A 13,814-nucleotide genomic window follows, 5' to 3' on the forward strand; every position below is an offset into this window, starting at 1 on the left:
AAAGTAACTAGTTACAATTACTAGGTACTTCATTCAAAAAGTAACTTAGTTACTTTGTTTAGTACTCACATCAAAAAGTAATGCAGTACTGTTAAAAGTAACTTTTTAGTTACTTTTGTAAAAGAACCTTTTTAAAAATTCTAATATAATTACAGTGTTGTATGAAATACAAAACAAACTCAAACACAAAGTATTTTTTAAGTGAAGTATCCTTGAACTGGTTCCTCCTCAGAGCCCTGCTGCCACAGCAGTTTGAATAGTTTGCTGTCAGCAGAACAAATCTCTCTGGAAGGAGACGTTTGTGGTTTGGGGGCCGGTGTGATGACCTGTGTGGAAACCCTGTTAGTTAAGAGTGGCATTAGTGCCTGAAATTGATGGCGCATCGAGTCGAGCCCTGAAGCCACAGCCGGACTCACACGGCAAATTGAAGCCGTCATAAAGATTTCACGCTGTTGCTGTGAAAATGTTGGAAAAGGTGGCTGGAACCAGCGAGAGGCCTCGAGATGCTGTGAGGGATGGATTTTCTGTAAGTCAGCAATGATGGTGGACTTACAGGGAAATATTTAGAATTTGAGTTATCATTGATGGGAGCAGTAATGGTGACATGATGTTATGTGTAGTTTCTGATATAAAACATAAATAAATGATTTTTGTTGCTGAAGGTGATCATTGGTATCTGTGTGCATGGACTCAGAGTTAGCACGGTGTTCAGACATCACATTTCTATTCTCTTTTGTTGTAATTTACTCAGGCATGGTAACGGACACAGAATTTTTACCCCTGAGAAGACATTGTCTGAGGTCATTTAATGGCCCTAGATACCAATAACATGCATAGGAATTTTATTATTGTGAGGCATTCTTTATTTATTTAAAGTATCGCTTTTTAGGTAATTTTACTGAAAATATGGCCAGGGCTTAAGGGGTTCAGTTGATCTTAAGATGGTGCAAAGTGTCCCTTAGGTAAACTTCTGAAAAGGTCCATGAAAGGTCATGAGATTGAAGGACCATGTGCAGACACAGAGGTGAGCCAGATTATTAGCTGGGGGGTTAGGAGACATCAATTATCTCCTACAAAAAAAAAAAAAAAAGATTTAATGACTCGTACCAATGAGCCATGATGTAATTTGTGCCCATTTTACTTTCTCAATAGGTATGTCCATTTCAAACTTAGCCAATATTGTCCACGTATTCCCATGCGTGCCTTATGTTGACATGGTTCTCAGGCAATAGATCCACTAGAGTGCAGTTCAGAGTTCATTTCCTAGCTCTGAGGTCAGTTTCAGACTGAAGTAAACATGACGAAGGTGGATGAGATCAAGATAACATGGGTAACATCATACACGTGTCCATAGTTCCATACACATTCACACAGCCTCTCTGTTCTTTCTGTCGTCTTCTTCTTTGTTCTTTTCACTGGTTGCACAAAAGCCATACTGTGCATCCTTTGTGTCAAGTATAAATGGGCCTTAAGCAGCCGGCTCCATCGTGAGCATAACTGTTCATATACTGGCGTGTGTTATGCATATTACCAGAGGATTCCTCTAGGGGGCGCATTAGAGAACTGTGACTGGATAGAGTTGCTGAATTTGTAGGTTTAAACAAGATTATAATCATGGTAACAATAGAGGAGGTTAACATGGTTAATTATGAGATCATGGTGGAAAGGACTACGGCAGTGAGATCGTAAATTATATCTGGAATAATTTTATTCCTTGAAAACCATCCTGTACTTGATGTTTTAATCGTCTCAAAAGCTCTTTTAAGGACCGTCATGTTATGCCTCAGTGTTCTACTGAACGCTTCAGAAGGTCTTTTGTTCCTGTAGCTGTCAGATTTTTAATGACCACCTGTAGTTTTTTTTTAATGCTTTTAGTATATTTACACATTTAAAGGTCTATTTCATGTTTTTTGTCATTGTCTATGTATGAGATGTGTGGTGGCAAAGAAATTTCCCCTTTTAGGGGATGAATAAAGCTTATCTTATCTTATCTTATCTTATCTTATCTTATCTTATCTTATCTTATCTTATCTTATCTTATCTTATCTTATCTTATGGAAGGTTCCTAAACCAAGAGCACTGTGTCTGGTCTACAAAGCTTTTTGTTATTTTTACCAATGATCTGGTCGAAATGATTCCTACACCTCCCCTACTAGTAACCTATAATTGTACCTTGTGGACTTGTAGTGCTACTTCTTAAGGATGTCCACAAATGATTCTTCAAACAAAAGCAAAATACACAAGGCAACCATGATGTGTAATTAAAAGCAAGTTTATTCTCAACCTAAGAGCAGAAAATGCCTAATGAACCAGAACCTGTCATATCGCTGAAGGGCATATCAATACTAAAAGGTATAAACAGGTTTTAGAGTAACATCTGCTCCTATTTAGACGTCTTTTTCTGGCAAGACTTTGCATATTTTAGCAAGACGGTGCTAAACCACATACTGCATCCACCACAACACCACAACTGTTGAGAACTAATCCTCAACAGGGCAGCATTCCCCTTTCCAGGTCCAGCAGCTTGTCTCCTCAGTCCAGATGTTTAAAAGAAAAGGAGATGATGCACAATGGAAAACATGACCTGGAGCTACTTTATGAGATGTGTTGCTGCCGCTAGATTCAAGATGAGCACCTCTTTTTTGCAGATATGTTTTCTGTGTCCAGTTTTTATGTTTCGTGAGATTTCCAGATCATTCCATTTTGTTATTTACATTTTAAACAGCTTCCCATCTTTAATAAACTGAAGTTGTACATGTGTTTTTTAATCTTGCATTAGTTTGTTCTGGTTTTCTATAATCAGCTGTAAATGTCATATTTCCATACTAACATCAAAATCTGTGAATAGCGAAGTGAGTTTAAAATAGAAGCTTCCAGGGGGCTGAAGGGTAATAAGCTTTCTGTTTGTACCTTTCAAACTGAAAAGGTCATGCAGTGATCAGTACCATTAAGCTAACTTTACAGAAATATTTGATTTTTTTTCCCCACAGTCAAAATGTCACATTTGCTAAAGTTTAATTACATTTACATTCTGCTAAAATACACACTTCATTATGAAATGCAGGCTCAGTCATTAGTTTGAATTCATAATCGATAAACAATGTTTTTCCATCTGCTTCTGTGATGAAATATGAAACTTCCCTCCAACATTTTCAGGTTTTTCTTCTCATCCATCATCTCATCCACTCGTCAGGGTCCACATGCTTCACGTTGCCAAATGTCATTTCATGGAGGGAAAACGGAGTATGTGTGTGTAAGCAATGCTGCCGGCAATATTTAAGATTTCCTCTAATATCAGCTGTATCACGTGTTGGAGGCACCTTGCTCCACGCTCCTCATTTTCTTACTGATTCTCTTTACCAGCATTTCACCAGTCAAACCAAAATTCAAACAAACAAAATGTGTTCAATGTTTATAATGTGGATCTGAAAAAATAAAGTAGGATATTGATTTATTTTGAGATTTGTATATTTCCTTCCTCTGGCCTCAGTTTTATACCGTGTTGGACCCCTTTTTCCTTCAGAACTGCCTTGGGGTGGGATATACTTGCTGTTAGTGATGCATCTGCATACATATCATGGCTGCAACACATTCCTAGTATTAGGCTATGTCCTCATGGCACCGAAGCCGGTTCAGGTGTGAAAATGGTGGCGAAAACTAATAGAAAAGCTTCAACATCCCCACGACACCGCTGAAGTACATACTTCAAGGCTGTGGGGGGCGCTAAAGAGTAATACGCCAAAGCTAGAGCTAAAGAGCACATGTGCAGATAAAGGCTCACTGCGCATTGCAGGAAGTTCACATTGGAAGCAGAGAAGAGAAGATAGCTGAGGATTCACTGCAAAGCAAAAGAGAAAAATTTATTTGGAGTAATGAAGAAGTTCAGCTTCTTCTTCATGAAACGCTTGACTACAGAGCATAAAAAACTTGAGGAAGGGTGGATTGGGAATTGGCGTATGTTCGTCACATTGACCCCATATCCTCTAGTTGTGCAGCTTCGCTGTATGCACAGTACCGCAGACGGTAGAGGACTCAAACCGATCCACTTTGGTACCTGGCATCGGACATGGTCAGTTTCATGGAGGCTAATCCCTGGCTTTCGGCGTCGTGGGGATGGCCCCTTAGTTTGGCACATAGGCAGCTTGTGTTGATGTGAGGTAATGTTTTGTGTATGCAAGTTGCTAACATCAGTCCAAAGTGTGTTAATGTTAGCCTAATGTTTGGGATGGCTATCTCCACTGCTTCTGTAATGTTATCTGATTTTAATTCACACTATTGTCAAAAAAAGGAATAAAACTAAAATATCCCGGTTTATTGAGTGATTACGATACCCGCTCTGGTGGATCATCTAACGTGGCCGGATGCAGTTGGGGTTAGCCTTAACAAACGTTTATACTCGTGAAAAGCTATCATATTTGGACAATTCCATTCCCAGATGAGAGTGTTTAAGGAAGAAGATGCTATTTATATAGCACATTTTTTTTCAGGGTACAAATGGAGCTGGTTAAGGTTAAGACCGAGGTGAAGGCAGTTCAACACAGCTTCCTGCTGTCACAGTGTTTTAAAAAGATCCGCAAAGTGAGAGAATGACCAGGCCAACTTTCTGAGTTTGCTGGTATGGCTCAAGTAGTGGTGAGAATGCAGGAATCCCAGTTGTTTCCTCTGGTGTTTGCTCTAAGCCTCCTTTACTCAGTGGAGATGTTTAATGATGGTTTCTCTGATTTTTGATATGTGGCGTTATAGTTTTTATGTAGTTCTGGTTGTTCATTAAAATGATTCTGTTTATGACATGGATAGTAGGCCATGAGTTATTGTAATATACATCACTACTTCCTGTACAACTGTCTCATTTTATTTACTGATGTTTTGTATTACTGCATAAAAACAGAGTCAAGATACAAGTGTAAGCCTGATGAAATCTGATTCTGTAGTCACCAAAACCTGTATGTGATTCTGACAGTATATGAGGTAAACAAGGTTTTCGAATAAGCAGAATATAATGTAAAGCTCCCTGAAGTTATGTGACAAGCCTCGCTGATATGTTGACACTTCCCTTCCACAGACTTCATTTTCTTCTGCCATTATCTTGAGAAAGTCACGTAAGCCCTGTTCTCCTTCCACCCGTCTCCCTCAGCAGAGCCACAGAAGCCTGATAACATTGTCATTTCTAAAGTTTGCTGTCACACAGCTGAATGGCAGCGAGGCAGGAGGCCATATCTGCCCACAGAGGAGCGATTACGCTAACCAAGCAGCAAGCTCCTCCTGTCAGAGCTTCACTTGCTTCTGTCTCCAGAGGAAAGCTGATTAGCCATCTTATTGGGTCTAATTGAGTTCCCCTCACTTGTAGCTGAGTGCTGCAAACATTATAAGCTGTTACTGAAGTAAATTACCAAGGACAAAAACCCAACCTGGCATCAAAGAATTTCAGAAGATTAGCTCAACTTTTCACGTTTTACAAAAAGTTCACTTCAGGCAGAGAATTTAAGAAACCTGAGGCTCGACTGAGAGGAGATGTGAGAGCAGAGAAATTATAACGTAATGAGACCAGTTTTATCTTATCAAAGTTCAGTTAAATTCAAGTGAATACCAGTTGGCAAGAAAATAAGTTTAGCATTAACACAGATTTCACAGAAATTGGAGCCTGTGGAGCTCTGGCTGGGGTCTTCCTCTACTGTCCTATGAGTGGGTTTGGGGTTGTTCCTGCAGTGGACTGCCTAGGTTTGATACTCCATGGTCACTACTGGTTGCCTGATCCTTGGGGACTTCTTTGGACCACTGCCCCACACAACCAGTTGTCCTGGGGGTTTAGGCCCAATACCAGTTCTTTTTATTTTTTTATTTTTTCATTTTTATGGGACAACTATAAGAATTAGTCATTTTTAACAAATAGTTGCGATAATGGTTAAAGTTGTAGAAAGCAAAGCAAATATGTTTGGTCCCGCATGGGTACCTGGACTATCATATTGGCCATGTTATTAGACAGGAAGGGTTAAATAAATAGACAAATTTAACAGAGTTCATCACAACATACAAAGCATTCATACATTTCAGAAATACAACAGAAGATAAGCTCAAACATTCATCATCATCATAGCCTCAAACATTTAAAGAGATCCATTGTAGATCCCGTTCTCCAGCTGCAGTTTCATTCACTGACCAGATGCCCGTCAACATGTTTGAGAAAGCTTTGAAAGATCTACATTTTTAAGAAAAATGATTTCTGTGTAGTGTTATTGCCATCAAGTGGAAAACAAATAGTAAAAAATGATTTAATGCTATTTTTCTACTATTTAAGATCAACGTAAAATATTCTCATTGTTATTTTTTAATGTCTTGTATATTTTGGATTTTATGAGTTGTGTCTCCCAGAATACATTGATACATTTACTACTGTCCTGTCCCTGTACGACCAGTGCCAGAGCTTGGTCCGCATTGCCTGCAGTAAATAAGACTTGTTTCCAGTGAGGGTTGGACTCTTCCAAGGCTGCCCTTTGTCACCAATTCTGTTCTTAACTTTTATGGACAGAATTTCTAGGCGCAACCGAGATGTTGAGGGGATCCGGTTTGGTGGCCTCAGGATTGGGTCTCTGCTCTTTGCAGATGATGTGGCTCTGTTGGCTTCATCGGACCGTGATCTTCAGCTCTTGCTGGAGCGATTCGCAGCCGAGTGTAAAGCTGTTGGGATGAGAATCAGCACCTCCAAATCCGAGACGATGGTTCTCAGCTGGAAAAGGGTGGAGTGCTCTCTCCGGGTCAGGAATGAGGTCCTGCCCCATGTGTAGGAGTTCAAGTATCTTGGGGTCTTGTTCACACACCAATCTCGTTCAGGTGGATCGGTGTGGCCTTTGCAGTGATGCAGATTCTACATCAGTCTGTCATGGTGAAGAAGGAGCTGAGCCAAAATGCAAAGCTCTCGATTTATTGGTCAATCTACGATCTACCCTCACCTGTTGTCACGAGCTGTGGGTAGTGACCGAAAGAACGAGCTTGCGAATACAAGCGGCCGAAATGAGTTTTCTCCACAGGGTGGCTGGGCTCTCCCTTAGAGATAGATTGTGAAGCTCGGTGATCCGGGAGCGGCTCAGAGTAGAGTCGCTGCTCCTCCACATCGAGAGAAGCCAGATGAGGTGACTCGGGCATCTGGTCAGGATGCCTGGTGAGGTGTTCCAAGCACATCCAACTGGGAGGGGGCCCCGGGGAAGACCCAGGACATGCTGGACAGACTACATCCCTTGGCTGGCCTGGGAACACCTCGGGATCCTCCTGGATGAGCTGCTGATTGTGGCTCGGGAGAGAGAAGTCTGGGTTTCCCTACTTAGGCAGCTGCCCCCAGATAAGTGGCAGAAAATGGATGGATTGATGGATGGATGGATGGATGGATGGATGAATTTTTTTGATAACTGATTTCTCCCTGGGTATAACATGAACTTTCAACCTCTTTCAATAAATGGAGGGCACGATTTTTCTTCTACTCCGTTCTGCCCAATAAGCACACTTAAAATTCAAACGTGAACTTTTTGAGCCTGCAAAGAACATTTAATTATTAAAACTGGTCCCTACATTCTCTTGTTGTGGAACAGTTAGAAGCAGTTTTGGGACCACATTTACTGCAGGAGATTGTTGTCTGTCCGTTTGGACAGAATATGCACCTTCCATTCTTACTAAAGACTGGGAAGTGATCCACTTGATCATAGTGGACATCAGCCCTTGGTTCTGAGGTTGTTGGTCTTTGGATTCATCTCATAGGACTGCACACATCCACATCTCCTCACTTGGAGGGCCTTCCCTTCTTCTTTCCACCATTGATAATTGCATCTGCAACATCCAGCTTGAGATTTTTGTGCTTTTGCACAGTGCTCTTGGAATATCTGCAATATAGCAGCCACCCATTGTTGACTGCTATATCAGCAATTTGTCAAAAGAGACACAAGTACCACCAATGGGAGTTTATAGGAGTGTGATACAAGGCCAATATGTCAGTGACATCAAGTCCTCCCATGTGGACATCTTCCTCTCTCTGCAGAAACGCCTTACTTCTTTGACAGGGCTTATTGCCCCACAGGAGCCAGCTAAGTTGACAACTTTGTTGACAACTTACTTCACAATAGCCAGTTTCGCCACATTATTCACCCTGTAGTCAAAGCTGCCCCTTCCTTGCCTCAGCAGAGTACGGTCATCTGCAAGAGTACATCCTCTTAGCCTATTCTTGCAGATGGTTCCTAGACTTTTCAAGCAAAATTACTCCTTCAGATGCACTAGGAGTGGCAGAGAAGTGAAAAGGTTGCCAGATAACACACTCTGATGAGTTCCTGATAGTTTTACAGAGTTGAACAACCACATTGGCCACAAGTCCAAGGTCTTTGACAGGACCATGGTCTGTCCAGAATGTGTTCTTGCCACTGTATATCAGGAAATCATAGACAATGTCAGAAACACCTGCTCGAACAAAGATCTTGATCCCCCAGTGGTGAGGTTTGGTTGATAGATATTGTCGGAGAGACCCAGCCTTTCTTCCCCTATATGGGACCATCATTTCATCTATGGGGAACTGGTTCTGACTTTCAATTTCCAGACATTTCTTCTTGATGTGCTCTAGCACCAGTGTGATCTTGCAGAGCCAGACCTTGGTAGGGTACGATGTATAATTATTTTGAAAGTGGACGAATCTTGACATTTGAATTTTTTACTGGTATCACATTTGCTATTTTGGGATAGCGGGTGCCTTCCGACCAGTAGTCATCCATAAATGGCATTTTCACCACTCCCATGATTAGCTTGATACCAACAAATGACTGGAGCTTGTCTACAGTGGTGTTAATGCTGGCTCCAATCTGCTGACAGCTGTTGGGATTTACCTGTTCTGCAATATCCTGGAAGAGAAGGAGTAGACAGCTGGCAGCTGCCATTGACCGGTGGGCAAACTTTTTCTTTCTTCAGCTGTAAAATAAATACATAATTAACATTTGTAAATAAGCCAGATACTAATCTGACATCTATGTTGACTTACAAACATTCATTTTATCAATCCAAAATACCAACATAAACCACCTGAAACTCTTGGCTTATTTGGACTTCTGATCAATTTCCCCATTATCCTCATCCTTCTCCTTTTGTTACTCTGTCTCTAGCTCATGTTGAGAGAAGGTGACTTCCTCATCTTCATCACTGGCCGAGGCAGAATCTGAGGAGCTCTCAGGAATATCTTCTATCACCCTTATCCTCTCCCATTTCTATGCTTGCCTTTCATTTCCCATAAAAAGCACAGAAACCGATGAGTGAGGGCTGAAAGAAGCCTTCGAACAACAAAGTGTTGTTTGCAAACAAAAAGTTATATAATAAATTCTTGAACTGTGAGCAGTAGGAGGGTCTGCCCAACACAGAAATTTAATTTTTATCGTTCTTGAATGTAGTTTTTGTGACGAGTTTAAAACACCCCTCGCTTCTAGAGTTGAGGAGAAAAGCAGAGAAAAAGTACAATGAGGTGGCCTATTGTCGTCACAATTTTGCGACTTTGGAGCTTAGAGGGTTAACATGTCTTCCAGTTTGATGAAAAAATGTTAAGGAATCCACATTAGCTAATTTCTGCATTTTCTAGCCCTAATCTGGCAACCCATCTCATAGGATAAATACGTTTCTAAGCTCTAAATAACTACATAAACATAGTTAGATAGACATAAACATCTTTTCCTCGTGACAGTGTTAAGACAATTGTCTTAATCTGTTTTAAAAAGTTTATGTTTTTGTTGTAGTAAAAATAAGTATAAGTAATAAGTAATGACTTACCTTCTGAGTATGTCCTGCATCACTGGCAGCCATGGTGGATTTTGTCCAGTCTGACTAAACGGTGACAGATTACCTCAACCAAATCAAGTGACCCACATACTAATGCCAGGCAAAGTTATTGATAAAAGATAACTTGATGAATGAAAGCTTCTTTTAAAACAGCTGGAGGAACATTTGACAATTAATCAGGTTGACTGGCAGCAGGTCAGCAACATGACCGGGTATAAAAGGAGCATTTCAGAGAGGCAGAGTCTCTCAGATGGAAAGATGGATAGAAGTTTATTTTCATTTCATCATGGAAGCAGAAATCCAGCAACCAAGGTCCAGGACTGTAGACCAGAATGGGACAACATTCCTCTCCTAAAACTCCAGCAACTGGTCTCCTCACTTCCCAGATGTTAAGAGACAGATGTTGTAAATCATTGCTTTCTGTTTACTGCATGAAGCAGCTGCTGTAATACAGTTCAGACTCTCACTCTCATGACTCTGATAATTACCATGTCATTTCTGCCGTTTGTTTATTTCTGTTCAGTGTATTCCTCTCTGAGTGACAGCTCCCTGATTAGACTCAGAAAAATGTCAGCTCAGTACCTCTTATCAGCCGGAGGGATGGTACTTCTGTCTGACAAGAATACTACAGGGTGAGGCGAAGGGGGCCGGAGGTTAGACAACAGAAGACTGAGCTGTGATGAAAGTATGTTAAACATACTAATATTGTGGTAATTTCTTCAATAAATGGATTATGTGGACATTATTGGTTTGGTAACTATGAAGGAAAATGTTTGAAATGGGTTTTTTAATGAGTTAATCTAGTTACTAAAACCCAAGTTCCAAAAAGATGGGATGCTGTGTAAAATGTAAATAAAAACAAAATGCAGTTATTTACATATGTCATGTGTTCAGGGTGTAATCAGGATCCAAGTGCGGACACAGAGCTGGGAATGAGCAAAAGATTTATTTGTAACAATCCAATAACTGAACAGCGGAAGTCCGGATCTCTGAGCAAAGCAAAGCGAAAGCAAATTAGGCAGGCAGAAATGCAAGATGGACAAAAGCTGAGATGATGGAGAGCTGTTACCACTCGGTAAATCAACAATCTGGCTGAGCTGGTCTTAAATACTCGCTGCTTGATTGCAAAATGAGGTGCAGGTGAAGATCCAGTTGCCAGGGAAACAGGCACGCCCACCAGTGCCACACACCAGAGCAGGAACCACAACAACATATCCCATAAACTCATATTTTATTCCAATAGAAGATAAACATCTCAGATGATGAAACTGAGACATTTTACCATGTGATGGAAAATATGAGCTGATAGTGAATCAACACGTCTGTAAAAAGTAGTTCCAGGGTGATGTTCAGCATCGTGTAGCATCTCCTCTTCTTCCTGCATTATGTGAACTCAAAAAGCTAAAAAATTATTTTCATTTTTTAGTGTTTAGCATGTGTAATTGAAGGAGTAAAAAGCTACCTGTTTTCTGGCTGCTGCTTCTGAATGTTAACGTGTTCTTATGGAAGTCTTTCACCTGTCAAGCTGGATGAGACTGAGCAAACATCTGTCCAACATCTGTCTCACTGCTGCTGTGTGTTACAGAAGGGAGCTCCTTTTTCCTCCAGAACTGCTTTAATTCTTGGTTTCATAGATGGAAAAATGTGGTGGAAACCTTCCTCAGAGGTTTTACTCCTTATTAACATGACAGCATCACATAGTTGCTGCAGGTTTGTCGGCTGCATCCATGATGAGAATCTCCCGTTCGACCACATCCCAAAGCTGCTCTACTGGACTGAGATCTGGTGACTGTGAACTCATTGTCATGTTCTAGAAAGCAGGTGGAGATGATCTGAGCTTTGTGACATGGTGCATCATCCTGCTGGAAGTAGCATCAGAAGATGTTACACTGTAGTCATAAAGGGATGAACATGGTCAGCAACAATACTCAGGTAGGCTGTGGTGATTAAACCAGGCCACGTTGGTACTACAGGGCCCAAAGCGGACCAAAAAATATTCCCCCACACCATTACACCAGCAGCAGCCTGAAGCTTTGATCCAAGGCAGGATGGATCCATGTTTTCATGATGTTTCCACCAAATTCTGAGCCTACCATCTGAATGTAGAGCTGAAATGGAGACTCATCCGACCAGCAACTTTTCTCCATCTTCTATTGTCCAGTGTTGGTGAGTGTGTGTGAATTGTAGCTTCAGTTTCCTGTTCTTAGCTGACAGGAGGAACCCGGTGTGGTCTTCTGCTGCTGTAGCCCATCTGCTTCAAGGTTGGACGTGTTGCGTGTTCAGAGATGCTATTTTCAGACCTTGGTTGGAACCAGTGTTTATCTGACGTCCTGTTGTCTTTCTATCATCTCCAACCAGTCTGCCCATTCTCCTCTGACTTCTGACATCAACAAGACATTCTGGTCCAGACAACTGCTGCTCACTGGATATTTTCTCTTCTTCAGACCATTCTCTGTAAACCCTAGAGATGGTTGTGTGTGAAAATCCCTGTAAATACTCAGACCAACAACCATGCTACGTTCAAAGTCACTTTAATTCCCTTTCTTCCTCGTTCTGATGCTCAATTTGAACTTCAGCAGGTTGTCTTCACCATGTCTAAATGCTTCCACTTGATTGGCTGATTAGATATTTGCAGTTTAATGAGTGCAGCTGATAAATTGGACGATTAGTTTATACAACCCGACACCTCTCACAAAGTCCTTTCTCATGTCATTAATTTCTGCATCTCCACCAACCAAACCACCTTTTTATCTGTATTTTTGTTTCATTGGTTGTCTGACTCTGTAAAAAAGGATCATGAGACTGAAATGAGTTGTTTATATGACTTAACATTCGTGCATTTTTCCTTCACAAAGAGCAGAAAAGTTCAACAGTGAACTGTTTGTCCTGCAGGTGGATCCCGGCCGACTCGAAGCCAGCAGAGGCTGCTCATCGTAGAGGAGGACGCCACAGCAAGCATGAGTGAGTTTGCTTTTCATTTCAGATCCAACCAAGAGATAGAAATCTGTGACTGAGGATGTAATGAAATCCAGTTTTGATAAACCTTTCAACTGATTTTATACTTTAAATTATGGGATCAGTGATTGCAGATTTCCCTGTTCACAGCTATGTTAAATGTCCTCGGGTCAGGCTGTGACATCCCAGGGTCAGGGTGAGATTTTAGTCCATTTTGATAGTTTTTTTGAGCTATAAAGCTCCCATCTATGTGGCTCAGGTACATAGTTGTATTTCACCTGACCCAGGATGCTTTACTGGGATTTTATAGAGAAGTTGCGCAGCTGAGGAGAGTCAGCAGCTGATCCTCCTCCAAACTAACTGGTAGGTTCTCCTCACTGACATTACTGGTGTTGGACAGTGGTAATCTGGTCCCTGCTGGGGGAACATGTGGATTATGTCGGAGAGAGTGGGGAGGGCTGCAGGCCTGTGATGGAGGGGGTTCAAGGTTGATCAAGGATTTTTATATGTAGTTATTCAGAGTCAGAAAAAATGTCAAACATCAGACATCAGGTGACTCATTACGTCACCTGGATGTTGGCATTTTTACCCCAAGACGTTCGTTCCTCCAGAGTAACGAAGAGAAGATCCAGTTGTGTCTGAAATTTCCAGCAATGCCATCTGGTTTTCAGTGGATTAACACCAACATGTTCCCTCCTCCCCCTCTTGTTGTTTAGGGTATTATCTTCTGTTCTTTCTCCTGTTTCAGTGCCCTCATGCTTCTTATTAACTCTGCAGTTTTCCAGACTCAACTGGGTCCAGAGAATCTTTATTTTTCTGATTTACAGCTGATGTTGGATGGTATGCAGCTGAGCTGAAATTACAGATCCATTTCAGGACTTTAGGTTTCATTTATTTCTGTTTTTGATGCCAACATGATAGAATATAGAAACAAAAGAAACAAAGTAGAGAATAACTGCATTGTTTTCTCTCTTAGAAAACAGACGGAAAAGCCTACCGGACCTCTACCTGAACTTGGGAGGCTTCTTTTAGGAAACTACATTATAAAAATGGTGTTGATTTCTTTT

General features: G+C 41.2%; 1 protein-coding gene across 2 annotated transcripts in view; it reads left to right on the forward strand.

Moving 5' to 3' along the window:
• LOC121635543 (double-stranded RNA-specific editase 1-like) overlaps window positions 1–13,814 on the forward strand; it is a 33,388-nt gene that overhangs the window by 4,669 nt on the left and 14,905 nt on the right. For both annotated transcript variants that reach the window (XM_041978756.1, XM_041978757.1), the window contains exon 2: window positions 12,685–12,753. In XM_041978756.1, the coding sequence (XP_041834690.1) occupies window positions 12,685–12,753 (69 nt within the window). The remainder of the gene's footprint in view (window positions 1–12,684; window positions 12,754–13,814) is intronic.

The sequence above is a fragment of the Melanotaenia boesemani genome, chromosome 24, assembly GCF_017639745.1.
Source record: "Melanotaenia boesemani isolate fMelBoe1 chromosome 24, fMelBoe1.pri, whole genome shotgun sequence".
Classification (NCBI taxonomy): Eukaryota; Metazoa; Chordata; class Actinopteri; order Atheriniformes; family Melanotaeniidae; genus Melanotaenia; species Melanotaenia boesemani.